Source organism: Vespula vulgaris, chromosome 7 (assembly GCF_905475345.1).
Source record: "Vespula vulgaris chromosome 7, iyVesVulg1.1, whole genome shotgun sequence".
Lineage (NCBI taxonomy): Eukaryota > Metazoa > Arthropoda > Insecta > Hymenoptera > Vespidae > Vespula > Vespula vulgaris.
Genome location: NC_066592.1, coordinates 6,460,647 through 6,488,623, shown reverse-complemented (window position 1 = coordinate 6,488,623; position 27,977 = coordinate 6,460,647). Strand labels below are relative to the sequence as shown.

The 27,977-nt window shown below is 32.3% G+C and overlaps 1 protein-coding gene across 3 annotated transcripts in view; it reads right to left on the bottom strand.

The window, feature by feature from the left end:
- Window positions 1-27,977, bottom strand: part of LOC127065392 (uncharacterized) — a 74,120-nt gene that overhangs the window by 44,129 nt on the left and 2,014 nt on the right. For 2 of the 3 annotated variants that reach the window (XM_050997673.1, XM_050997674.1), the window contains exons 2-3: window positions 14,462-14,660; window positions 13,371-13,488 (exon numbers count right to left, since the gene is read on the bottom strand). In XM_050997673.1, coding sequence (XP_050853630.1) covers window positions 13,371-13,488; window positions 14,462-14,660 — 317 coding nt within the window. Of the gene's footprint in view, window positions 1-6,111; window positions 7,055-13,370; window positions 13,489-14,461; window positions 14,661-27,977 lie in introns of those variants that run through there. The other variant, XM_050997672.1, reaches the window with a different exon arrangement.

Sequence of the window (27,977 nt, the reverse complement as noted above, 5' to 3'; positions counted from 1 at the left end):
ACCACCAATCTTCGACCCAATTTACTCAGGTCCGATCCAATATAACGGGCCAATCCCATAACACGCTGCAACATTTTGCCCTTCCTCTACGGACGTTGCTCACCTAATCGCTGTCTAAATCCACCTAACATTCTTCACCAAGAAAATCGATCGGTAGATGAAGCTTACCCGATTAACATTAGTTTTCGTTAATCTTTTCTACATATACAATGAAATACAAAGAAAAGAAATGGCGTGAGATGATGTGAAATGACCGAATATCCAAATGTGTTTTGGTTAAAAACCATCGTATCACGAGTATTACATTACTTTTATGGAAATTCGTCTCACTTAGCTATAATCGTAAAAAATATATATATTCCAAGGGTATCTTCAAATTTTTTTGGACTTATAAAAGAAGGTAGTATTTTTCCAAACCAATGGATCTACGAAAAATATACAACGAGCGAATACTCACACGCGAATAGAATTGAATTCTTATCTCTTGACAGAGTTCTCTCTCTCTCTCTCTCTCTCTCTCTCTCTCTCTCTCTCTCTCTCTCTCTCTCTCTCTCTCTCTCTCTCACTCTCATTTTTCTTTTCTTTCTGTATAAATTGTAAAGAAGACGAAGATAAAGAAGGAATTTACTAAGTGTCAGCACATGAGACAAGAATTTAGAAAATCTCCAGGTTTCATATTAAATTTACACATAAAAAGAAGAAAAGAAAAAAAAAAACAGGAGAAGAACTTGTGATAAAGTACTTTCAGTGGCAAAGTCATATTTGAGGTTGTCAAAACGTCACGAGGGTCTTCGTTGATTAATCAAAATTTATGATGTTTGAAACATTATCAAGATTTCGAATGTCATTGATAATATCAATATACTATATTTTCCTGAATTTCTTCTATCAAATAAACAACATCGATACGAATATAAACGATAAAGTATCAAGAAATTTGAATGTCTGGAATTTCTATTAAATTTTAATATACAGCCTGTTGTAATATAATTTGATATCCAATGAAAATATCCTGCAAATATACCTATCTAAATTTAATCATTATTATTCGCTTTCATATTTACCTATATTTCACTGTTTCAATTTATGCATATAAATATGATCGTATTTTAAATATTTCTCTCGAATATATATATATATATATATATATATATATATATATATATATGCATACAATCGCGCCACTTGATTCAAGTATATTTTTGTCATAAAACTTCATTCCAGCCAATAAGCTTCGGACTTACTCATCACTGGCTTTGAGCATTGACGTCAACCGTGAAACCTCGCTTTTCAAGCAACAAGCCTTTTCGCGTCAACTATGACTAAATTTGATATATTCAACGTGTATCAACGTATAACGATGTAAAATACAAAACGCTCTTGAAGTTATATCGATGAAAAGAGAGATAGATAAAGAGAGAGAGTGAGAGAGAGAGAGAGAGAGAGAGAGAGAGAGAGAGAGAGAGAGAGAGAGAGAGAGAGAGAATAAAACTATCACACGACTGTGACAAATGAAATTTATCTATTTACTCGTGTATTATAGCGCAAGAGGAGATAATAAATGTAACGAGTCACATGCACGTTTTTATTTATAGATGAACGAACGAATGATTTTATCTACGCTTAATTGATTAGTCAAAGCAATCTAGCTAAATATGATTAATTAAATTATTGTTATTACCGATATCATTCTTCCTTTCTTAAATATTTCAATCGTTCTACTCATTTGCAAAACGTTTTAATAATTTAAACCGTAGATGAAGCTAAGTAAGTACAAATATTTTATATATGAATCTAGATAAAACGAGATTAATTTAGCTCGGTCTTCTAATTTATGAATAACCACGTTACACACTTCCACAGAGTTTATATTAGCTTCATGAATATACCAGATCAAAAAAAAAGAATATATATATATTAAAAATTTACTTCTGATTAAAATCTTCTTCAAATATATTACTCTTACCTTATTTGTCACTCATTTTTCTTAATCTTACTACTAAAACAACAAGACGATACGATCTAACGTCGTAGTAGTAAACTATGTAATCTACGTACATACGAATCCATCTTAATCCTAACAAATTCTAACGGTATGTGAGTATACCTCTTATTATTATACGTAGCACTAGCTATTTCATAAGATCACAGAGAGACATATTTCCTGGCGGAAAAACAAAATTCACAAACATCCTTTACAACTACACAACCGTCGCATATGCTCACATTTTCTTTTCTTTTAAATGATGATATCCCTTGAGAAAGAAAGAGAGAGACAAAGAGAGAGAGAGAGAGAGAGAGAGAGAGAGAGAGAGAGAGAGAGAGAGAGAGAGAGAGAGAAAAAAAGAAGGAAAAAGATAGAAAAAGGAAAAAAGAAAGAAATAGGTCAACCTTATTCATTGTTCGTACGCAAGAATTCACGTAGCGCGAAACAACGTTCACAAAATGCAAGTACACTTTTCATATCAAATGAGTAAAAGAACGCGTTTCGCACAATTACTAAAAACTTTTCTTCAGAAGATTTTCTAAGTTTCTACTCGAAATATCGTGATCACATTAGAATCCATAATCAAGTTTCTTCGAGTCGTGTAACCTGCTAACACTCTGAGAAACGTCAACTAGGCGTAGAAGCTCATGTTAATGTCTTGCTAGTTGCTTGCTATAAAGGACGAATCCTATCATGTCAGAGAGATACCGTCGCCTTGATGACACCTACAACAGTATCTTTGTTCTGTAACAGAGATCACGTAAAGATCCTACTACTACTATTACATACCTACTACTATTACAACTATATATTATTAATACTATACTCTAAGCTAAAAGCGTTATCGATCTATCTTGCAAATGTAAAATGACTCGTTATTTTTATATATTTTCCATTCGTTCTTGGTAAAACAAGCTTTATCTTAAAACCTTGAAATAAACTATCCATATATACGTAGAGAGTTTATATCTGTATATTAAATAGAATGTACGTAAACACGTATTTACGTGCACGTTTTATATATAAAAGTCACGCATCGAAATGGCCTATTGTGGTTTTACTAGCTTCGTTTAAATTTAGATACCAGATACGGTTACGTTGTCACTTCTAAACGTGACTCGAAGCAATTAACAATATACCTGTATTTATCAATATCATTGTCCTGATCGATTAAAGAAGTTGATTGCACGACTATACACAATTCAAATCAAAGTGAATTCCTCTCGCGTCGACGCTAATTGCGAACTCCACTTTCTTTTTCCTTTTTCCCTTTTTTTTCTCTGTCCATTTTTTCCTCCTTTTTTGGATAAAAATCCTTTAGTCCGAAAGTTCGACGTGATCTTCCCTCCAACGTTTTGCTTCCTTTTTCTTTTTGTTTTCGTTTTCAAGAAAATTAACTGTTAAGTATAATTAAAAATTAATCGCTAAGACAAACAACTCGCAGACAGATACGATTCTTTGTAAGAATTTCGATGCTTTTCTTTTTCACTATCTACTTCATATCCTATCACTCTTCTCTCTCTCTCTCTCTCTCTCTCTCTCTCTCTCTCTCTCTCTCTCTCTCTCTCTCTTTCTCTCTCGTTTTCTCGTGCAAACACAAAGTATGTATGCAGAGCTTAAAAGCCACTCTCAATAACATAAGTACTAAGAAGAGTACTCTGGCCATTTCGGTATATATATGTAGTCAGTTGCCCACTTACATGTGAACGAGCTCGACTCGACAAATATTTATAACGATCGTTCGTAAGAAACTAGAATTTCTTATCTCCTGTGAAAGGAAAAGAAGAAGAAGAAGAACGAGAAAAAAGAAAGTTTGTTTGTTCTTTCAGAATAATTTTCATTCTCAACGCCATTACCTACTGTATTCGTTAGCACTCTCATTAAGTTCATCGTTAAAAAAGAAAAAAAAAAAAATTATGTTCCCGTAAACTTTTTTATTTCCGAATTATTGATTTATCATCATTTGCTTGATCATATCGAAATATCTTATATCCATGAAACATTAATCTATGCATATATACTCAAGGAGAATAAATGGATAATTTAGTATTAAATCTGTGAAGATCTTGATGCGATTATTATAATTTGTAAAAAAAAAGAAATAAATAAATAAAACAAAAAATGATTGAAGTAAAATACGATAATGTTAATATGAAATAATATAATAGCCCGACGTAACAGTATTTATTCTCGAGCTTGAAATACGAGCGGAAACGCGTATATTTTTAGCTTGATATCTTCTCTAAGTTTTCCTGAATATTTTGGCGAACGTTTCATGAATTTTTTCGAAACTAAAGAAGAAAAATCGTCGATTTTATAGACAGCACGAGACGTATGTGTATACGTCTAATATCGAATAACAAGCACGAGCAAGAACGAGGAAGATTCAGATCGTGTGACATTATTATGTAAATGTCAGAGGAGCTTGCTGTGAACTGCTTTCTTCTGAGAGAGAAAAAATTTACGATTTGCGAGAAATTCAAAGTAAAAAAAAAAAAAAAAAAGAAAGAAAGAAAGAAAGAAAAAAGAAAAAAAAAGAAAAGAAAAAAGAAAGAAAACGATGAAGACGTTTCTTGAAGAAAAGGAAAAATCTTGAATCGTAGTTTTATTTTTCTCGCTCAAAGAAAAATATAAAGAGAGAAAGAGAAAGAGAGAGAAAAAAGACACATTCGAGAACGCAAACGATGTCGCCAGGCGATGACGACGTATAAAATACTCCAACCTTCCGTTATCTCGAAATGATGCAATTATATATCGCGAAAAAGTCTACTGGATCGAGCTGAAGAACTCGATTATAACATTTCTTTGGTTTAACAAAAATCGCCAATTTACTCACAATCTGACCGTTCTCGAATCGGTAAAATAGACGCTCTCGTGTCTGAAAGAGACATAATTCCATTAAAAGCTAAGAGAAACTCGTCTCCATTCTTACCTACTTCAGAGTCGACGAATGGCTCTGACAACGGTCGTCGTAATGCGAGGCAATAAAGACGTCGGTCAATAAAAACCAAGCAATAAAACGGAAAATCAAATAGTTTGCACCGAAAGAAAAAAAAAAAAAAACATCTATACTTTCCGACGAGACAAGAAAGTATAACCATTGAAGCAAGAAAAAGAAATAATAAAAGAAAAGAAAAGAAAAAGAAAAAGAAAAGAGTTAAAAATAGATAGATATGACCATGGCGACATATTAACAAGTTTTGTTGTAGCATTCGATAAATTAAATTCTAACATCGGGGATTTCGAATGAATCTAATTTCCTATCATATGGGACTTCCGTCGATTGTTCTCACGATAATGGAGGACTAAGAAAAAAAGAAAAAAAAAAGGAAAAAAACCATGAACTTCCTTGATCGGTAAAACTAATATAAAAGATTACCCTCGATATCTAATTAGTTTCGAGAAACTGCATAACGTCTCGATTATTATTGATGCGAGAATAACGTTCCTCGTAAAAGTTAACGATGCTATTAACTCGATCTGAGTTATAATATCGACATGCACTCACGTATACCTTATATATACGCTTATATGTGTATGTGTTTATATATATATATATATATATATATATATATATATATAGATAGATAGATAGATAGATAGATAGATAGATAGATAGATAGATAGATAGATAGATAGATAGATAGATAGATGGATGGATAGGTAGATAGATAGATAAAAAGAACTACTTCGAGACCAATCAAACGTCGATGGGCGCACGCAATTCGTTAGAACGACCCGCCCGAACACTTTAATTAAATATCGAAATTTTCGCTTTTGGAATGACGAAATATATAACAGGCGGGCCGATAGACATTCGGATTTATCAAATCGTAGGACGATCTTGTAAATCGATCGTAAAAGAGGTATACTGTTTCTCGCACAGTTTCGATCGCGAAATGTCGACGATGTTTGAATAGTCGAGAAATGTTTGCCATTTCGATTGAATAATCTTTCTGTGAAATTTGTTTGCTTGCGAAATTATAAACTCGAGGAAAATAACTCTTGTTGTTCCTTTCTAAAAACGAGATTGTATCGGAATTATCTTCAATCGAAAGTTATCATTTAAAAAAAAAAAAAAAGGATAAAATAATACAAAATCAAATCATCCTCGTTATATTATAAATGTTTCTATTGAAAAAAAATATATATATCTTTTTGTAAAGATCAACTAATAGCCATTTTTTCACCTATATATCCACGCACACGTTCGTAATGATAGATCTTGGAAAACATCGAGGTCCATTCAATTGCGATAAATTCTTCGTATTTCAGTGTGAAATCTCAACATCAAGAAACGAAGAAATGGTAACTCGACATGCGATTTCCCCTCACATCGTCGAAATCATCCGTTCGTTCATTCTTCGAACTAGTGTTCTTTAACTACATACACCTACACAAACACACACACATACAACGCGATCACGTTGAAACCAGAAGGCCACAAAAATGTCGTTCCAATTGAAAAGTGAAGTTCGAACGTACGAGTAGAACGATTTATCTCGATATAACAACCCCGATGATATAAAAATAATAATTTAATTTCAAAAAGTAATCTAATTCCTTTCGATAAATTTACGAAAAAAATTACGAAAAAATGGGAAAAGAAAGAGAGGGAGAAAAAAGAAGAAAAAAAAATAAATCAAAAATGTCGAAAATGAAGTTAGCACTTTGAAGCTCGGAAAGACACTCTAAACGTTGAATTTTTAAGAATCATACTATATCCGAGGACGATAAACGTATTTTAGCGAGCGGACAGATGTTCCCGGGGAAAAGATCGATCGATGACTCAGGAAAACTTCTCTGGTAGTAGATAGTAATATAAATTCTTATATTTATATATAACTTGTCAAACGTTTCAAAGAATATAATATGCAAAAGAAGATTCATTCTTCTCGACAAACAAAAAGATAGAACATATATATGCAATAAAAGGAATATGATAAATACTAGACTACTATATGAAAATTAATACCATGTATATATCTGTGTATGTGTGTGTGTATGTGTACACATAATCTTCACAAAACAAAAATCTTCGTAGCAACCAATCACGAGCGTCGCGTTCTTGAGCATTAAGAGAAAAAAAAAAAGACAAATTATTATTAATTTTAAACAGGCATTATTCTACGATATATCATCATCCTACATTATTCCATTTTATACATACGCATATATACGTACATGTATGTACATACATATACATTTATGTACATCGCAAAAGATTACTTAACGTAATAACACATGATATTCTCGTTGGCCATTTTTTATCTCTTTTACTTGCACTCTACTTACATTACGTGACATTACGTACCTTTATATTATTATGTTACTATGTGTTACGATTCAATGTTTGACGTCTCCTTGGAAATAATGGGGGAGAGGAAAGGAAAAGGGAGGGGAAAGGAGTGGAGAGAAGAGGAAAGCAGAGGAGAGGAGAAGGGGAAAAGGAAGAGGAGAGGGTCTTTGGTAAGAGTCTCAACCACGCAAACGAGTCGACTCAATTGCAAAATAACTCCACGTTGGGAGAGTACTATTCGAAGTCAGAGAGACACACACTATATCTATTAGTTGTTTTAAACTCACAGATAACGTGTCCCAATGGTTCTCGAATGATGGTGAAAAATAATATTATATGCATAAAGTGAAATATATCAACGAACGATATGAAATTGATAAAAAGTCGAAGAAAATAAACGTATCTCGGTACATATGTATATATAGGTAGTAGTACGATGGTAAAAATTGATTGACAGCCAACGAATCGTTGAACAACGCCTACGATGACATATTTTTGATATCGAATTTCACGAATATATTTCGATCGTTGAAATTCAAAAAAAAAAAAAACTTCAAAAGGAGTAAAGCTCTCTTTAATGGGGTTGTTTCGTTGAACGAGAGAGCTTTAGGCGACAATGCTGTTTCGTGTATACATTGCCAATTAAAAGGTTCAATTAACAGAAATTATTAACTGGTTTTCAACGATGATGTTAAAACGTTCCAACGATAATAACATTTTTCATTGTAAATAATTCAAACATATAAAAACTTTTCGTGCTATATAAAAAAAAAAAGAAAATAAAAAATAAAAAAATAAATAAAAAAAAAGAGATAAAGGAAGAGAATAAAATGCAGTAAAAGATAAAGAAAAAAAATAAAAGAATGAAAAAGAAAAAAAGGAACTGTATCACAATTTTAAAGTTTCGAGTTCATCGGCAGTCGTCGGCGGATGATAATAATACTATCCCGTACATTTTTGATCGGATAATTAGATTGAAAAGATAATTAATAACAGCAGAGTACGGCAAAGTGCGTTTCATTATTTCCTACTTTGGACGAAGGAAGAGTTAGTAGTCGGAAAATAAAATTTACCTGGAAAAGTTGTATGTATTCTTCTTTTTCTTTTTCGAAGAATTTCTAAAGTCGATTGAAATTCATAACTGACTAACGTAACTCTAGTAACAATATGAAGTAATCTAAGTAAATAATTACACGAAGAAAGAAAATAGAATAGTGAAAAGAAAAAAAGTATAGAAAAAAGAATTACATATTAAAAAACACGTTTACATGTTTTCACGTACAAAACGAAACTACAACATCTTGAAATAATTTTACGTTCGATGTTAAGTAAAATAAACCGACGAATTTAAATATTATTTTGTAAAAAAGATCCTGCCTGTTATCGTGGAAACATATCACTAAGCTTTTTCAATGGGACGAAGAATAATCGAGTTACGTATAAGACAAACTTACGTATACGTATCGATCGAACATAGTCACGTTTACTAATTATCAGAATTAACACGTGCAACGCGTGGCAGCTGAGACACAGGCAGGAAAGAGCACATTAACTGATCAAAGACGAATTTGCTTTCGACGTTGACATTCCCTCAACTACAAGAGACATCGTCGACTTTTACAAAGACAAATCGACAGCTTGGTCAATTTCGGTAGACCACAAAGGACAACGTTGAAAGAGAGCACGCTTGTGCTTATATGATAGAGAATACGTTGACAAGGGTGTGGCTAACTCACGTTTTAAAGAGAAAATACCTATGAAACGAGAAAAAGAAAAAGAAAAAGAAAGAGGGAAAAGAAAAAAGTAAAAAGAATAAGAAAAATAAGAAAAATTCGTAACCTATATAAATGCATCGAGTTCGACAAGAAATACTTTCTATGGCATCGTTTATCACAATCCTTTCAAATGCATCATCGATTTCCTTCTCTGATCCGAGAAAACGACCGATTACGATGATCTAATTTGCCGATAAAGACGAAAGAAAAGTTCGAAAGTTCGACTACCTTAAGAACAAAATTATTTCATTAGGAATTTTTATGAAAACATCGATTATTATGTTATCGAGAATTTCCTGAGAAACTTTATCCGTTACGTAGAATAATTTATTTCCCTTTTACTTTTGTTAATCCGAGATAGACGGACAGTTAGAATCCGAGTTCGATATGCTATTTCGCACCGTTGTATTTCGAGAAACCCCGAAATACGAGGTTTCTGCTAACTATTGTTAACGTCACTTTGAACACCACTGTCGGTGATCACGAAATCTGTTGAATTTGGTATATAAACTTTTGACGGCTTCTATCAAGGTAATCAACTGTTATTTCGGTGATCATGCGATCGAAATGTTCATTAAATATTTTCTACGACGTTCAAGAATTTATGAAACCATTCGATAGATATATTCAGTCGTAAAAAAGATATATACATACATACATATATATATATATATATATATATATATATATATATATATATATATATATATATATATAGAGAGAGAGAGAGAGAGAGAGAGAGAGAAAAGAAATTACGTTTTACTTCGTGTACTTTGATAAAAAGAAAATAGAAAGTTATTTGCAATCCTTTATAAAAGAATTTTCCTTATTTCCTAAGCGTATTTTATCGACAGCATAAGAAAGTACGAGTTTAAATATTCTTTACAAATTCCGAGTTTATTCTTTAAACGAATCACCGAACAATCATCGAAATTGTTTTGATTTCGAAAAAAGAAATAGATTCCGTAACGTGATAGAATATTTTCTTTAGCAACGTTCCAAGCATCTTGTTCGAAGAAAAACCGAGATCAAAATATTTTTCGATCAGTTCCAAACGTTCGAGTAAAGGAGATCAAGAAATTGATTTTTTTTTCTTTTTACCTTTACGATTCGCCATCCTTTTTCTCTTTTCCTATCTTTTTCTAGCTTATTCGATATATAATATTCCTTCTTCTTTTTCTTCTTCTTCCCCTCCTCTTCTGTTTCACCAGTATTCTTGGAAATAACACAAAACGCCTCGTTCGATCTTCTTGGTTTCCCGAAAATTCTTTTACGTTTTTTTGTTCTCGATGAAAGATGAAAAGAAGAAGTATAGAGAGAGAGAGAGAGAGAGAGAGAGAGAAAAAAAAGATGAAACACAATAAAAGAAGAAAAAAAAACTTTTATCTAGAAGCTAACTCTCGCGCCAAGAAAAACACACTCGCGTGACTTGCTATCAAATTTCAAAATGGCGTTGCGATTTTCTAAGAACGACCAAAAGCCAAAGGAGGACGCATATTGCTCGATTCGGCTTTTGTATTCTCAGGACAAACGAAAAATGTTCTCACTTGTTTGTAAGCAAACGTTGACTTCGAAAGCAACGAACACGATTTTCTTCTCTCTCGTTGCTCGACGTTCAAAAATAAAGATTGAATTTCGGAAGTCCCATTTTCTTGGAAAAATCTATTTTACCACGTTTCTTTCTTTCACAAGCCACGCAAAAACCACTATGTGCTTTGTTTCCTACTCTTCTTGCCAACGGACGAAGATACGTATTATTTTTCTTTTCTTTTTTTCTTATCACTTTACGTCTGAATCATATATCTACGGTGTATATGTTATGTATACACGCACGCATATACATACACATCAACGTAAGTTGTACACAATTTAAAATTATGACCAACGCAATAACGTAACGACACAACGTTCCGACGAAAGTAATTCTTTTTTTTTTTTTTTTTTTTTTTGAATACGAACAAAAGAATTTCTTTTGAAATTTTCGCGCGGACGCGCGCACTAGAATCAACGCACACCTAACCTACGAAGATCGTCAATTTTTTACGGGGCATTTTCGAATATACACTCACTATACTAAACGAAATAAATTCGGTCTGTGTCACAAGAAATATTCTTCATATTCCTTTCTTCGTTCTCGATATCACTGTAATTCTTATTATGGTTGATCGTTTCTTGTCAATCACGTATATTCTCAATCCATATCACATAACTAGGTAACCTTAAAAGAAGGCGCCAAAAATCGATTCGAAAAATCGAAGATAACGAGGAAGAGGAAGAGGTTCACGTTGCTTCGTCTTTACCTTGACCACTGGTTCGATTCGATTTTCAATGAAGTGATAATGGATTTCACTGTATCGCGTTTGTCGGTGGACGGCTATAAACAATTAGAAAACGATGAAACCCGCTAAAGTACCGTGCGGGCATTTCCAATTCTCTCGATGTTTGCAATCACACACACGCGAAACACGCGATTCTCGATCCATGCCGGAAAAGTTGTACGGTACGAAACAATCCGATGTACGAAATGAACACGCACGTGTTGGGTCAAAAGAGAACGAGAGATGGAAAAGTTCAAACGAAATGATCACTTCGAATCCGTACGATCGGTCACCAGTCCGTAATCACGCGCGACTCTCGACAAAGCGCCCTGCCGAAACGCGAGTAACAACAAAAGACGAACGAAACGAATCACGAGGGGTGGCGTCCCTCTCGACGATCGTCGCGTCACCTGACGACCAATCGGTCGAACTACGTGATCCTGTGAATCTTCGAAAAGAAGGTAAGAAGACATCTCTTATCGTCCAAAAAATAACAGAGACATCCACTTTACCGACGATTGGCGAATTTATCAAAGTAGACACAGTTGATTGGTTTAGAAATGTTTTTTTTTTTTTTATATAAATCACTCGAGTCTTATCATTTTGCAACGTCTTTAATCGAAGTCTCGTTAAAAATATATATATATAACCTTTTGTTTCATGCAAAAATATGGAAAAATAAAATTCCCCCTATCTTAAAGTGGGTTGTCTCATCATAACATAAGGATGAAGATTAAGAATAGAATGTACCTACCATGGAAGTGACTATTCTTAGGTTGTTTTTCTACTGCGAAAGAGAACCTCTTAGAAAGAGTAGGAAGTCGTGATTATTAATAAGTGTCTTATCGTAAATACTGCGAGACAATATTAATATAAATAACTTGATAATAATTATCGAATAAAAATATATTGTTTTTCATTATCAATGATACGTCTTAACGAGAGTCGATAATTCAGAGTTACAAACGTCGAATATCCTGGAAATTGATAATACGTAAAATTTCTCTTGTATCTTCGGCGACTAACATCAACGTGAATAAAATGAAAAAAAGTGGAAATCGATAACAAAGTTTACTTCTTTTTCGTTTTAATACTCTACTCGTATAAAAATTAAGTAAGAGAGAGAGAGAGAGAGAGAGAGAGAGAGAGAGAGAGAGAGAGAGAGAGAGAGAGAGAGAGAGAGAGAGAGAGAGAGAGAGAGAGAGAGAGAGAGAGAGAGAGAGAGAGAGAGAGAGAGAAACAAAAGTTTAACTCGAAAATTCATTTAGAAAAGAAAGATTCACTTTTGAGAATTTATTTTTAGAATGAATTTATGAAAAAAAGAAAAAAAAAGAAAAGGAAAAGAATAAAACAGAAAGAAACAAAAATTATTCTCCTAACGAAGTTTCTACAACAAATAGTTAATAAGATTTTTCCATGGACGAATTAAAGTTTCATACTCTCTCGACATGTCTCTAGTAAGAGAATACATTTATATGCATGACGTTAAACGTGAAAACTTAGGTGAAAGCCGAAACGTTTAGTTTCTGTAGAACTACAGCTTATACAAGACCTATATGTTTCCAAACTACGTGGAAAAGCTCTACGCTTACGAATTAAACGAAAAGCTCGACTTCGTTAAATCACTTTGCTTCTCCAAACTGAGCCGAGCATCGATGAATCCGATCCTCGTTATTTCGTTTTCTCCTTTTTGATTGTTATCGAATTGCTAGTAGGATTATATCATCGGACGTAAACCATGTGAGTCGAATAACCAATATCGAAAGTAGAGCTACCGACAAATATTTTCCGGTCATATAGAAAGCTTCGGATAATTATCGTTATTAATTAGATATTTATTCGAGATACGATAACGAGCTCATGGCTAATCAGGATAATTTGGAAATTTCTGCTGGAGATTAAAAACTATGGACGGGTCAGGGAGAATGACGGCCAAGAGAAAAGAGAAAAGAGAAAAATAAATAAATAAATGATTATAATAAGAAACTCACCTAATTGCTGGCCATTCTCCATCCGTCGTAGTCGTCGGTGCGGATGTACTTTTATTCGGTAAACTCAAGCGAGGTCCAATTCGAAGCGTCATAGGTCGCCGCCTTCGCAACGTGTAATCTGAAAATATCGAATGGAAACGATGTTATGGTTATTTACGATGTTACGCTTCTTAAACTCAACTTCATCCGCGACGGTAGGCTTGATATCGTTAGATAGAAAAGAGTTTAAACATTTTTTACTTTCTATAGCATCAACGTCCATCTTCGTTCGAAGATCGAACGGTACGTTTAAAGAACTTTGAACGAAATATTAAAAAAAAAATTCTTGCGAAATCGCAAAGATCTAGTGAAGAAAAGAAAGAAAAAATCCAAGTTCCGACACAGTCCTTTTCAAAGGATTTCTTTTACACCCATCAACGTGTCTTGGTTAAACCTTCCCTCACTACTTTCCTTCTCCTCTCTTCTCGTAAAATTTTACATGGACAGACCTTTCGCTAATGTATAAGAGTTAACTTAATTAAATTGTTCTTGGTATAAAGAACAAAAGAACTTCGTTGAAACGTCAACGAAGACTCTTAAAATTGCAAACCTTTGAAAAGCTAAACGTTGTATTGAAAAGTAGTTGTTTCTGTATTAAGAAATAACTTTATAATTGCAACTCGTCTAATTAACGAGTTTCTTCGTAAGACTACGCGATCCTTGCCAGCACGTACCCACTTACAACCGTTATACGATTATAAATCTAACGGTAACAAGAGAGTTACTTTCTTATTTTAACTCGTTGTTTGTACGCGTGAAAAAAAGAAAAGAAAAGAAAAGAAAAGAAAAAAGAAAAAGAGAAAAAAGGACAAGAATGTTATAATTAAAATAATATCGAACGCTTTCGAAGTTAAAGAGGCATAAGAAGAAGGTCAATACGTACATACATGGTACTCGAGTATAATCCATTTCGAAAAAACGACAACATTAAGAAAGAATATTCTTCCAAATAGATCTTCTTAAAGAAAAGGGACGGACTATCGTTTTAAATCTAAGAATTACGTCGGTGGAAACGAGAAACGAGAGACGCGAGATTATCGGAAAAATCTTACCGTTCGCGCAACAGAGAGAGTTGCGTCCTTGAAAGACGTGGGGTGACAAATACTGAGGATGAGGATGCGTAGGAGTCGCTGGAGTAGTCCTGCTGGGAGCCGGCGACGCCATCCAAGGTGGTGCAACATCCCTTATCGTGTTTTCTTCCGTCACGGAGACGGGTATCTCGTTGGTCACCCGCACCTCTATTCCAACTGTCTGTAAAACGACGTGAAACAAAAATGACCTTCTTTTTTGATCATCCGATAATCTTTTGGTCGATTAATAATAAGGTCGTTCAAAGACTCGACTTCCTGAAAGTTTTTCTTTGACAAATATTCCATATATATATATATATATAAACATTATTAAAGAGATCGTTGCCATAGGAAGGTATGAAAGACCCTCCTTGGGGGAAAAAGCTTTGTGATCCTTTATTGATACCGTGATTCTTCGTTCGACCGGGAAAATCATTGACAAAAAAAGGGAAGGGAAAAAAAAAGAGAAAGAAAAAAAAAGGTCAAGAACAAATTTGATCAAGCGTAATCCCAACTTCGTATTCCGATGATATAAAAAAAAAATCTATCGGTTGGCTGTCCGACAGAATGATGGACTACTTCTTGATCGTAACGCGAAAATAAAGATCTTTTATATGGGGACAAATAGGATGTTCTCTTCTTGATGGACGATTAACGCTCGCCCTTCGACCAATTTTCTATCTACTTTAGAAACGAGAATCGGTTATTTTCTGGTATTTTCTGGCACGAACTAGATAGATACGTATTTTCCATGGTATTTCTCTTTTAATAAATATCGGTTGGTCTACTCTTATTCTTCGATCGAGCGCAACCTGTTGACTCCTGTACCCTTCCACGATGAACGAAGTAACGACTGATACTTCGAATTTAACAGCATTAACGTTTAATTACATCACGATCGATTTTGTAATTATAAAGAGAGATGGGCTTACTCATCGTTTAAGCAGTAAAATAGAATTCTTATGGAAAATACCGAGCCATCGTATTTTCCATTAACTCGAACGTTACGTTGCGATGGAAACGTACATTTAAAAGGAATTAACGTTGCCGCATTCCATGAAAGATATCGCATATTAAAATGATGTCTAAAACTGTTGCTGTACATAAATTAATAAATTAAAAATCGCAGATGGTATATATTTATATTTATTTTTATATTTACATATATATACACATATACCTGAACTGTATAACTGAACGCTAAAGTATTGAATTTTATCTATGAAGCTTATTTCTCCAATAGTGTATATATATATATTTTTTTTATACACATTTTTACGTTCTATAGGAATCATATTGATTTAAATTGAACGAGAGAATTGAAAAAGCAACCATCCATGCTTTTCTTTCAACGTATGCGTCGTCCATCCACTTTTGCATCTGTACTTACACGCAACTCGTTATCTGCACGTTCGTATGCGTACTCTTCTCGTTTGTTTTAAAGCATTCAAAACTCATCAATACTTTTTTCTTTCTTTTTTACCGACGACTTTTAAATTGTCGACCACGTAATCTGCAAGCTTCGAAGGACACTCGAAACGGCGATAAGTATGACACAGCTATGTTTTATTTCTTTTTTTTTACAGACGAGAGGAAAAGCAATATTCTAACAAAGTTAAGCTTGTATATCCATCGTGAGTTTTCGTGACTTTTCCTCTCCTTCTAAGTGTATCAATACTTCTCCATTTCGGAAGAGAACGATTAGTCGAAGAAAAAAAAAGAAAGAAAAAAAAATAAGGAAAAAGTAAATAAATAAATAAATAAATAAAAATAAATTTTCCACGTGATCTGAAATTTCAAAGAGGTAATTATCGGAAGCTACGGTTCAAATGCTAATACTACTCTTCTTTTCGAGCAAATAAAAGCGACAGCATGACCGAACACCTTCCTATATCTTTCTTTCGTTCGTTCTCTGTCTCTTTCACACACACGCACACACTCTATCCGCCTCTCCTTCTCTACAATGCATCCCGGTAAATATTTATTCAGGATGTAGAGCCGTTCTATTGGTCTATGTCGAGTATACACCTTAATTGCATATCGATCGACGCCTTTCCACTGGCTTAACCATCTTCTACTCTTTCCATGAGACTTTAGGATTTTGAGGAAAGAAAAAAAATACTAATAATAAGCCTTGTTCTTGCTTAATGTGTTTATCGAGTCAAGTATATACATATGTACATATATACTTGACTCGAGGGGATATACATATAAATTACTAGGGGAAAAAATAATGAGCTTCATTGAATCTCATAATTATATTTTCACTTGGACTTTAATGCTGACAGGGAAGCAAATCGGACACTCGTTATATCATAAGGAAGTAAATAAATAAGAGAAAATAAAAAGAAAGAAAGAGAAGGTAAACGGTTAGGCTAGGAAGATCAAGGAAACGCTTTGCATATTTTATTCCAAGTCGTTCCAAGCTAATGAATCCCGTTTAATCCGCACTCTTTCGTTTTCCCCTATCAAGAAGCTCCGCAGGTTATTATCCGAAAATTAGGCAAGGTAGGGTGTGTTTAATCAGACGAAAGTAACGTAGAGAACCTTTACTGTTCTCCCTGTACTATCGCTGAGTTGTGAAAAAAAAAAAAGAAAAAAAAACTTTTTGATAGAAGATTAAGAAAGAAGGGAAAAAGAATAAGAAGAAGAAGAAGAAGAAGAAGAAAAGGAAAAAGAAAGGGAGGAAGAAAAAAACGAGGGAAAAGAAAAAAGGAAAAAGAAAGAATAAAAAGACGCGTGCCACCCCTGAAAAAAATCCTTAAGGAACGAAGAATTATTTATTCCATGCTCGTATCCCTTTCCCACTTATTCTTCTTCTTCCACTTCCTTATATTTTTTCTTTTCCTTTTCCCCTCTTCTTTTTCCTTTCCTTCTCGTTTACCAACCCTTCTTTTCTCTCCCATGATGCCAATTCTATTTTGGCATACTGTATCAACTTTTATTCATAAAGAAAAGCCGCGAGGTGTCGAGGGGTTGATGGCAATCTGCTCCTTTCCAACAGAAAAATCATTTCGACCCATTTCCGATATCGAATAGAACGAGGGTTACAAGCGTGCTTCCAAAAAATGATTTGCTCATTAAACGAGAAAAAGATTTTAGCTATACTTCCGAGATTTATTGCTATCGATGAATAAAAACAATATCGTTTGTACGAAAAGAATGGATTTTATTAAATCGCTTTGTCACGTTCTCTTTCTCCCCTCTCTCTTTCTCTCTTTATTTCCCCTACCGTCAATTATCGAGGAACATCGTTCGTGAGTACATAAAAAGAGTACGTTGGTATCATTATACTAATAAAGAAATCGACTGTCAGATAAGAAAAACGGATTTTTTAGGCGGCAGATAACGAACTATATACTGTTAACCCTTCAACTGGCGTCCTGTGAAAAAAAAAAAAAGAGAATAAAAAACGATGGCCAATTCGATCTTTCGCCGTAAAATCGAATAATTCTTCTTTTATCAATTTTCTTTTTTATTATTTTTTTTTTTAATCCTTTTTTTCCGAAGATAACTAAAAACGAAAGATATCAACTGATTCAATGCCATTAGCATCGATTGGATTTTCAAAGGAATAAGACAATAATAAATTTTCCATCGCAAAAAATTCCTATAAAAATATCTATCTACGTAATATGACGAACACTTAGAAAAAGTTATTCAAAGAACTAGGATTTATAGACGTCACGTAATAGAAGACAAAAAATAATAATAATAATAAATAAAAGTTATGGGAAGAATCAAACATTTCTTATGACGTTCGACGTGATAAATAGTTGGTGAGAAATAATGAATGAAGAAAGAAGAATTATTCGCAAGTTTAATCGGCCGCGTGGGAGAGAGAAGCTTAACTACGTTACACGAACGCGGATAAGATTGACGTGTAAACATCGAAGCTGATAAAAAGTTAGAAGAGTACACTCAGGATTACGTGAAAGATTAAAGGGCATCAGGTAACGTATCTATAGAAATCTTTTTTAAATGAAGGACAATGCATAAATGCATCTGCTTTATTCATCTCTCTTTCTCCTCTCTTTCTCTCTCTCTCTCTCTCTTTCGTTCTCTCCTTTAGTCTTGTCGAAAAATCGATAAACTAATAACGCAAGCTATGCATGTATTATCATCTGGATGATTAACAAAAGGTCAACTCCCAATTATAAAATACTCTTAGCTTTTCCTACGGGAATTCGATACTCTTTACGATTTAAAAAAGATAGCAGGATTTGGTAACGGGTATATAAAGGTATGCGTTATGCAACTTCATATATAACATAAAATAATTATCTTATATTTGATGACACGAAGCAGCTTCTCGTTTCTCGAATTCTCTTATTCGGTATAAAATAAAATTCAACTTCGGTACATGACATTCTTTATCCATCGATTCGGTTCAAAGTAGATTGAAAAGTTTTCTTTCTAAGTTTCGGAACTTCTCGAATCCGGTTCGGATTTCTTTGTGGATAATCATATTATCGTTTGGAAACACTAGACCTTTGTGCGTAAGTCGGGAAGAAAGTTTGAAAGTGATATTAGAATCCAACTTGGCCGGTTCGTTACTTGCAAAAGTAAGTATCGGCATGTCTGAACAATGTCTGGAGTAAAATATTAACTTTGTGGCAAGATTTCTCGAATGGAAAGTAAAAAAAAGAATAATGGAGGATTCTCAGTATTCTTGAAATTTTAATTGTCGAGAGCGCACATATGTACATAGGAAACTTCGTAGTACGATTCCTTGAAAATCAATGATAGCAAAAAAGAAAACAAGTTTTATTTATACTTTCTCTCTCTCTCTCTCTCTCTCTCTCTCTCTCTCTCTCTCTCTCTCTCTCTCTCTCTCTCTCTCTCTCCTTTTTCTTCTTCTTCTTATCCCTAAGTTTTTTTCCTCACACAGATAAATATACACATATACTTGTTGATGTACTTTTACAATAAGAAAAATTTCAATGGAATATACTCCACAATATGTTACGATGTATCTCGAAATAACCAAAGAAAGCAAATTGAACGTATTGTGGGGAATGACGTGGGACAGAACTAAAAGATTTCTATACGATGAGAAACTACCACAACGATAAATAACGAATAAAATATCTCAGAATTCTGTAACACATAGTTACATCCTGTATCGTTGCAAATCTGTTATGTACAATATATATATAACGAACATTTCTCTGATGAAATAGCGAGAATTATATTTGCGTGTAATCGCCCACAGGCTATGTAGTTACATATATCAAGAACAATCTTCTATCTTCAAACTCGAGAAATTTCATGGAGATGTATAAGATTAAATTGAATAATTTCTCAAGGCTCTAACGACGAGTGAATTATCATCGATTAGTTTTTCAATTCAGTCGAGAAATTTCAAAGGGAATAATTAAAATTATACATAATGAAACGATTCATTCCACAAGTTTCTCATTTTTGTGATAACTCAGAAATAGAAACCGAGCGAATATCGAAATATTGCATATAAAATGAAGACAAGAGAAACCGTCGCATTTAATGGGTTTCCTATTATAATTTTCTCAAAATGATCCTCTATTTGATGTAGTGAAAAGGATTCCTCCTAACGACACTGTATAACGATATACAACGATTATTCCAACGATGGTTATGAACTAGCTTTTCGTGAGAAAATAAATGCTTTAATTAGGAATGATTGAGCACGTTTGAGCCGAGATGCCATTCGTTTTCATCCTGATCGGTTTAATTCCATTTCACGATTAAACCACAAAATTTGAAGATAGACGAAATTACTAACCACATTGCATTTAGAAAGGATCAGTCGTGACCGTTTACACACAAACGCGCATCATTCGCATTATGACGCACACTCTCTTTCTTTTGTCCTTCCAACTCAAAAAAAATCTCCGGACTTGAATAGTAATAAATAAACAATCCAAATTTATGAACTTACTCGAAAGAATAATCGTACATCATTACGATTAAAATAAACCATCAGCGAAATCACAAAAGTACACTGGATAAACATGGATTCTAATATGTAACAGCGTTCGTTCATAAATATCTTATTACTTAGTTGCACGTGGTTAAATACGAGGAAAAAATATATTCCGAGGGCGTAGAATGACATATTAAAAAATGGTGATAAATAAGGAAAAAAAAATAATAATAATAAATAAAAAAAGGAAAAAATAAGAACGAAATAATAAACAGGGCGTAAATACTGTGCAAACGAAGGAACAACCGTGCTATGTACTATATAAAGTAAAGGGTAAATGTGAAAACAAAAAGAGCCATCCTATATAAAGGGAACCCGCATTCGTGCGTGTTTTACAAAAGCATGAAAGAGAAATGGATGAGAAAGGAAAAATGACGAAGAAGGCAAAAAGCCGTCAGACATTAGTCGAGTATATCGAAGAATTCCTATTGATTTCTATTATATAATCTTCCATTATCATCTCGTCGATGTTTGACGTCAATTAAAAACGAGATTATTATCGTACAAATCTATAGATATTCGAACAAAGTTTTCTCATATATTCATCTTTCGACTTGTCTACGTATCTCTATAAAAATAAAAATAAGACCGAGCTAAACTAAATTAATAATAAAGATCCTCGTGTTATAAAAATAATACGTTCGTATATTTTTCAAAATCATCAATGATTCTGAGCAAGTTTCTCTTATATATTATACCTTAATTGTATTTATAAAGGAAATGAAAGAAATGATATAAGGTACGACTCTTGCGACACAAGGAGCCAAAATATTATTGTGGATTACTTATATTTCGAGAAGAAATGTCGGAAGAAAAGAGAAAATAAAAGAAAAATGAAAAGATCGGACGAAAAAATCCAGAGTAATGGGTACGTTTTTCCTCAGAATGCTTTTCATAGACTTTATTCCCGTACTATCATTTCTTTTCGAGCGACTAAAGTGTCTCGGTACGAGGACGATGACGAGTTAAAAACTACGTGCTATAACTTTCACAAATTTTACGCTAAAGTTATAGTCAAAGAGTTTTCGAACAAGAATTCGTATAAAAGCACGCATGAATTCTTTCTATGCGTTACCTTAAAAAAAAAAAAAGAAAGAAAGAAAAAAAGAAAAGAAATTGACATCTTCGAAACGTATAAAATAGTAGTAGTTTCCTTGTTTGACACGATTTTTGATTTATCATATGCAATATTATACGAAAGTATGTGAAACACACGATAAAACTGCAACCGGAATTCATAAAATCCGACGGAGGAAATACCATGACATATATACGTATGCATATACTAGTCACAGAATTATTAAATATATTTTTTTCAAACTGAATAACTTTTTCTACACAAAGTTAAATATCCTAAAATGTTTTTTCAGTAGATATAAGAAATTAATGTTTCATATGAAATTTTATATGAACAAAATTAATGTAAATGAAAAGTATTATTTATTTTGTACCAACGATAAAAAATACAAAATGAGCCTTTCTACCAATATTTTTTATCAAAAATTTTATACAGAAAAAAAAAATACATCGATTTAATATACCTATAAATCTGGTTGATTTATATGCATCCTGTAAATACCTTTTAAATCGATCAAATACTAGCGTGAGTAGCTGCAGCATCCCGATCTCTTAGTATTTTCCTGAATATATAAAGTATATAACTTAGTTGAAAAAAAAAGATATATATATTATGTAATATTGAAAAGTATTTTTCGATTATTTTTATGAGTGACTGTATCTCCACATTAAAATGTTTGTTTCATAAGCGTAGTTTTAAAATCGTTTGCGATTGAAAGGCCAAAAAAAAATTAGTTTCAATGAATATGAAAATAATCTTTGATTTTTACGCGTGAATTTTATTCGGTAGAATAAACATTTTTTTTATAATTATTGTTCCCGAGAATATCAATGATATATATACATGTTTTTAAAAATTTAACAGATCAACCTACATCTTCATGCTAAATATCATTAGAGATATCATTTGTCTGTCGTAATATTTTACAATATCTTTCTTCATCTGTAATAACATAATTACATTCCTTCGAAATAAAATATTTTTTATTCAGAAAGATTATCAACACGAACAAAATTTAAATACATTCAACAAAAATATATCTATTAAAATGTTCAACAATGGAAAGCTAACCAAGTATTTAGAAATTTGCCAAATATTTGAATTCATATAAGATTTCTCTGAACAATAAAGGGAAAACAAAACGATGAATCAAAAGCTGTTACGCTTTTTACGACGTCATATTAAGAATTTGTTCCAAAATTAAAAAGGAATAAAATGCATAATCGCAAAGATCGACATTTTGCTATATACAAAATTTTCTCTTTCTCTCTATCTTCATAAAACAAAACTAATCATAAACTTTCAACACGCAAATAATGTAGCTATACATATTCAATATCTATACGTACACTCGTAGTTCGAAAATAAAGGTGACATACTTTCATTTTGTTATAAGAATGAATTTATAATTTGAATGGTTGTAATTTCAAATACTCTTTTAAGGTCAATCGATTTTGTCGAAAATAAAGTTAAGTATTAATCGCCGAATGTCAATCGGTAAACCAACAACTAATTAACTAGCTGATTCTATGTCCTTTAAGTTTTAAGTTCAAAACGACCGCAACTAGAAAAGCAATGAACTATTACGAAATCGATCAAACGTTTGGATACAAATCGGCTTTGGAAGCCACAAATCGATAGGGAAATCGTAAACGTTACGTTTTTAAAAGCTATGAAAATGATAAGAATATTTTGTTTAGCGCGATGCGAAATACGCACGTAATAATTAATAAAAAAGGAATAAATAAATAATCGAACTGTGATATATATACACACACCAAAATGAAATCGCAATTTTTAACACTAAAATTAAAGAGATCAATGTTGTTATCGATAAACCGAGATGCTAATGTAAAATTCACTTGGGACAAGAGATAGGTACAAGTAAACATGACAATGCAAGAACAAAATCAAGTTTGCGAATAATATACGCGTGTTCCCATACGAATTTCATTAAATATATTCATGTAAGTATATAAATAATTACAAATATTATTAATATATTATAAATAATTTTTACTAATGTAATCCCATAAAAGCTGGTTATAAACGTAATATTAAGCAAGTTATAAAGTTCATCCATAAACACCTTACGAAGTAATATAGCTAATTAATTAATATTCCTCGTTTTCAACACGATTAATTAGTCAAATATGTATAAAAGTATGTCTTGTAAATATTAGTAAACAGTAAATGGACTGTAAATATCGTATTATGATATAACGAAATGAATACGCGAAATTAATTAATTTGTCACAAAGGAGAATCAATAATTACTTCCCACGTTGATTTGACGATTCCAGAAATTCTAAGTTTCGAACGTGATATATGCCGGTACACGAATTTCGTGAAATCTCCGTGAGAAAATTCGTGACATACTCGACAAAACGACTGACCATTTACGAACTAACGAGAACGAACTGAATACGCTAAACAAAGCTAAAAAAAAAAGCTAGCTACGGAAAATACTATCCTTTACTCTATTATCAGTAGAGAAACTACGTAGAGAAACAAAATTTCGAGGATGCTCTCATGGATGTATATAATTTCAGAAGAGAAAAAAAATATATATATAAAAGAATGATCATTAAACGCTTTCTATGAACAATTAATCAATAATTCTTAAAATGATTATTTCATAAAAGCATCGAATTCTTTTCATTCATTATCTGAATAAAAGAAAACATTTAAAATCGCAGAGACATAACATAATTAACAATAGATACATGGTATATATTATAAAGGTTAGTATTATTAGTAGATAATAAACGATTAAAGAGATATATTTTCGTAATCCATTTGTAATATTGGTTGTTACGAATTTACATATACATATATATTTATATGTATAACGGATTTTAAACAAATCAGTTAATAATACAAAGATTTTCGAAACAGTATTCAATCATATCGCTGTTGTAATTAAACTCTATTAAAATTGATTGGTTTTGTATTAATGATATTAAATTAATCGTCTAAAAAATAATATTTAGAAATAATAATATATGAAAAAATATGTTCAACGAAACAGTATTTTTAACATCAGATTACATCGTTATTTCTATGTAATTACGTGTAAAATACGGCTTTCTCTAAAGGAGTAATTGATTACAGTATATAATTAGGGAAAAACAGGAACCTTTTTTTTCAGAAACAACCGAATCTTATAAAAGCACTTGAATGGACCGCAGTTGTTATCAGAGTTAATTAAAAATAAATCATTAAAGAAAATAACGGTAGATACAATTTATTATGAGATAATTATATAAAAAGAAATATCTCTGTGTGCACATATGATATATACGCACACATACGCAAACGCATATACATGAATAATTGTGTAAAAAAAAAAGTAGTTAGAACGTTTTATGATGGGACGTTATAAAGGAAAGTAGTACAAGTCGAGATTTTAACGAATTAAAAATAACGATCACGTTTTTTATATTAATATGTAAATTATGTATATGATCATGTAATTTAACGATGAAAATTTCTACACCAGATGGGTGTATTATAAAATTTATGATTCTAGAGACGCAGAATTTACCGGAAGTCACCTTGTTCGACATCTTCTGAATACTAACTTTCTACTCATAAGCCAATTATTCGTATTTAAGTACCTATATCTTTTTAATCTTGTTAAAGTCAAGTCTTACAATATCTTTAATTTGTCATAATGGATATCATACGATATCGTGAAAATGCAAATGAGAAAGTATAAGAAACGTTTATGAATCGCAAGGAACCTTGATCGAAAACATTTAAGGATTGCTATGAAAGATGTTAAACGTAAAAGAGATGGAACATTGCGATGGTAAAAGCTTTTACTAATTAAACGAGCGCGTTGGTAGGTAAGAGAAACGAGATGAATCGTTCATTGAAAGGAAGAATATCGTGAAATTGACTAATTACGATATAATCACGGAGATATGTCAATTAATGAATTTCTTCAATTTTACGTAAGATCTTCTTACTGTTTCGAAAGTTCATCTTTCTTAATCCAGGTCTGTTATTAACAAACCATTTTAGGATCATCTTACAATCGGCTTCTACAACGTACTTTTCTAATATCTTCGATCTCCCGTTTCCTCTTCTTCGTAAGAATTATTGAACGAATGATAAATAAAAATGATACAGGAAAAAATTATTTTTCTCATCTCTCTATATGATTTCACTCGAATACTAATATTAATACTAAAATTCAAGGTTCTTTTTTCTCTCTTCTTCCCTTTTTTTTTTTTCTTTTTAAAGATAGATTCCTCCGATCAGAGACCGGAATACCCACCAACAGTTGAAAAGCTCCAAACAGGAATTCTATTTCCCTTTAGGAAGCATTGTACCAGAGATGAGATATATCTATATACCCAAGGGAAAGGAGCACCTGGAATCGAGATTTTTTTTACTTGACAAAGGGAAGACGATATCTCTGCTTTTGATTTTACGACCAAAGTTTCCCTTCGATTTTCAATATTGGATAAACCTATGCTTGGTACGGGTAATCATTTTAGATTATCTTGGCATGTGAACGCGTCGAAAAAAAAAAAAAAAAGAAAAGAAAGAAAGAAAAGAATCGTGTCCCCATAATAAAATTAATGAAGATAATAATATCTACTTAACGAAAATTTCTATTCGCAATATGATTATTATTAGAAAATTCATTCATACTTTTTGCTTTTACGTTATCAAGGATTTTCATAAAATCGATTGATCAGTCAGACGTATGGGTTTGCAATAAAAGTACAACGACGAAGAAGGTATACAAGAGGAATGACAAGAAGTGGGAAAGATGAATTAGGGTCCAGGGTAGACATTCACGAACATTCACGAACGAAGGATGAGGACATCGTCGAGGCATCGTAGAGAGCGATGAGGATCCTAATTAGATTATTAACTAATAGAGAATGTTAGGATGCGAATAAGCGAACGACGGAGAACCTGACAATAAAGCAACTCACATACGAAAGCACGATCGTGTTTAAACTCTATTAAATACATGCGACATCAAATGTTATATATATACGGAGAAAGTTCTCGACGAAAGCACATGCCGATCTTTGTTAATCATATCAATGATGTTCTAAAAGGAATCAAAGCTCGTTCGTATTTCAAATTTTCTATTAAAACTGAATACAAACCGTATAAGGGTCTCCGTTACTGACTTGATTTGCTCGAGAATAAGCAAATGGTTAAGATAAATACTGCGAACGTTGTATGAATAAACGATTATGCATATTAAATATAAATATTATCAAGGTGCAATTTGTTTAAGTTATTGACGGTAAGACTATGATTCTTGTTCAATATTTATACAATAATAATTAATAATAATTAATAACCTGTTAAACCTGTTATACGAAAATAATAATTACTTGTTAAACGAAAGAACGAGCTAATTTGTCACGAAGATTTAACTTATTTCGTTTTTAAAAAATAAATATGTATATAAATATGTATTTGTTTTTTACCTATAAGAAATCATCGTATACCTTTCTAAATCTTCATTTCATGATTCATTAAACTATTCAAAATTTCCTTTCTCCGTTCACGTCGTTTTATTTTCAATCGAAATAAATTTCATTATTACATTGTACGTTAATCGATCGAAAATTTCTCTGGTTAACGAGTTAATACAGAAATACAATTTGTAGAATTCTAGCTACGGTTGAGTAACTACACTGAATCCAAGTAGAAATTATATTATTATATCGAGTTTCTTACGAAGAATCTCCAACAATGTATTTCAAATGACATCCGTATGAAAGGCGTATTATCGTAATATATATATATATATATATATATATATATATAATACTATTTTAAAAGATATAACTTGAGCTTGACCTGCACGTGAACTATTTAATGCTCAGACGCTCGTAAGTAATTTGATTTTCCCTGACATGCTTTCTCCCGTGTATCTTGTCATTGTTTCTGAAGTCCCTTGGTCTAATTTACTTTCGCCAAAAAAAAAGAAGAAAAAAGAATAAAGAAAATGAAGAGAAAAAAAAAATAAAGAAATTTTCAATGGAAGAATACATATCTATCGTTAACTTATATAAACCATTTTTACAAAACAGTCACTATTATTAATATAAAAGCCTTAATCTGTGTGTTCGTAATTTTTCAAAAACTCTCGACTATTTTTATACAATCCGGTCGACATTTTGTATAATCGTTCTTTATGATTCGACGAAAAGTTTAATACTTTTATAAATTGCGGAAATATTAGCTATAAAACAGGCTACAAAGCTTTAAACGAATAAAAAAGAGAGAGAGAGAGAAAGAGAGAAAAGGTCGGTGTACAACCAACGCAAAGTACGGAGCGACAGAGAGAATAGGAAAATGTGAGGTTGGTTGCACTAGAAATGCATTGATTGAGTGATTTGTGATTTGTGATCTGTGATCTGTGTTCCGGAACGCATGTTTCTGTATTTCTGGTATTTTCTATGTTCTATGCA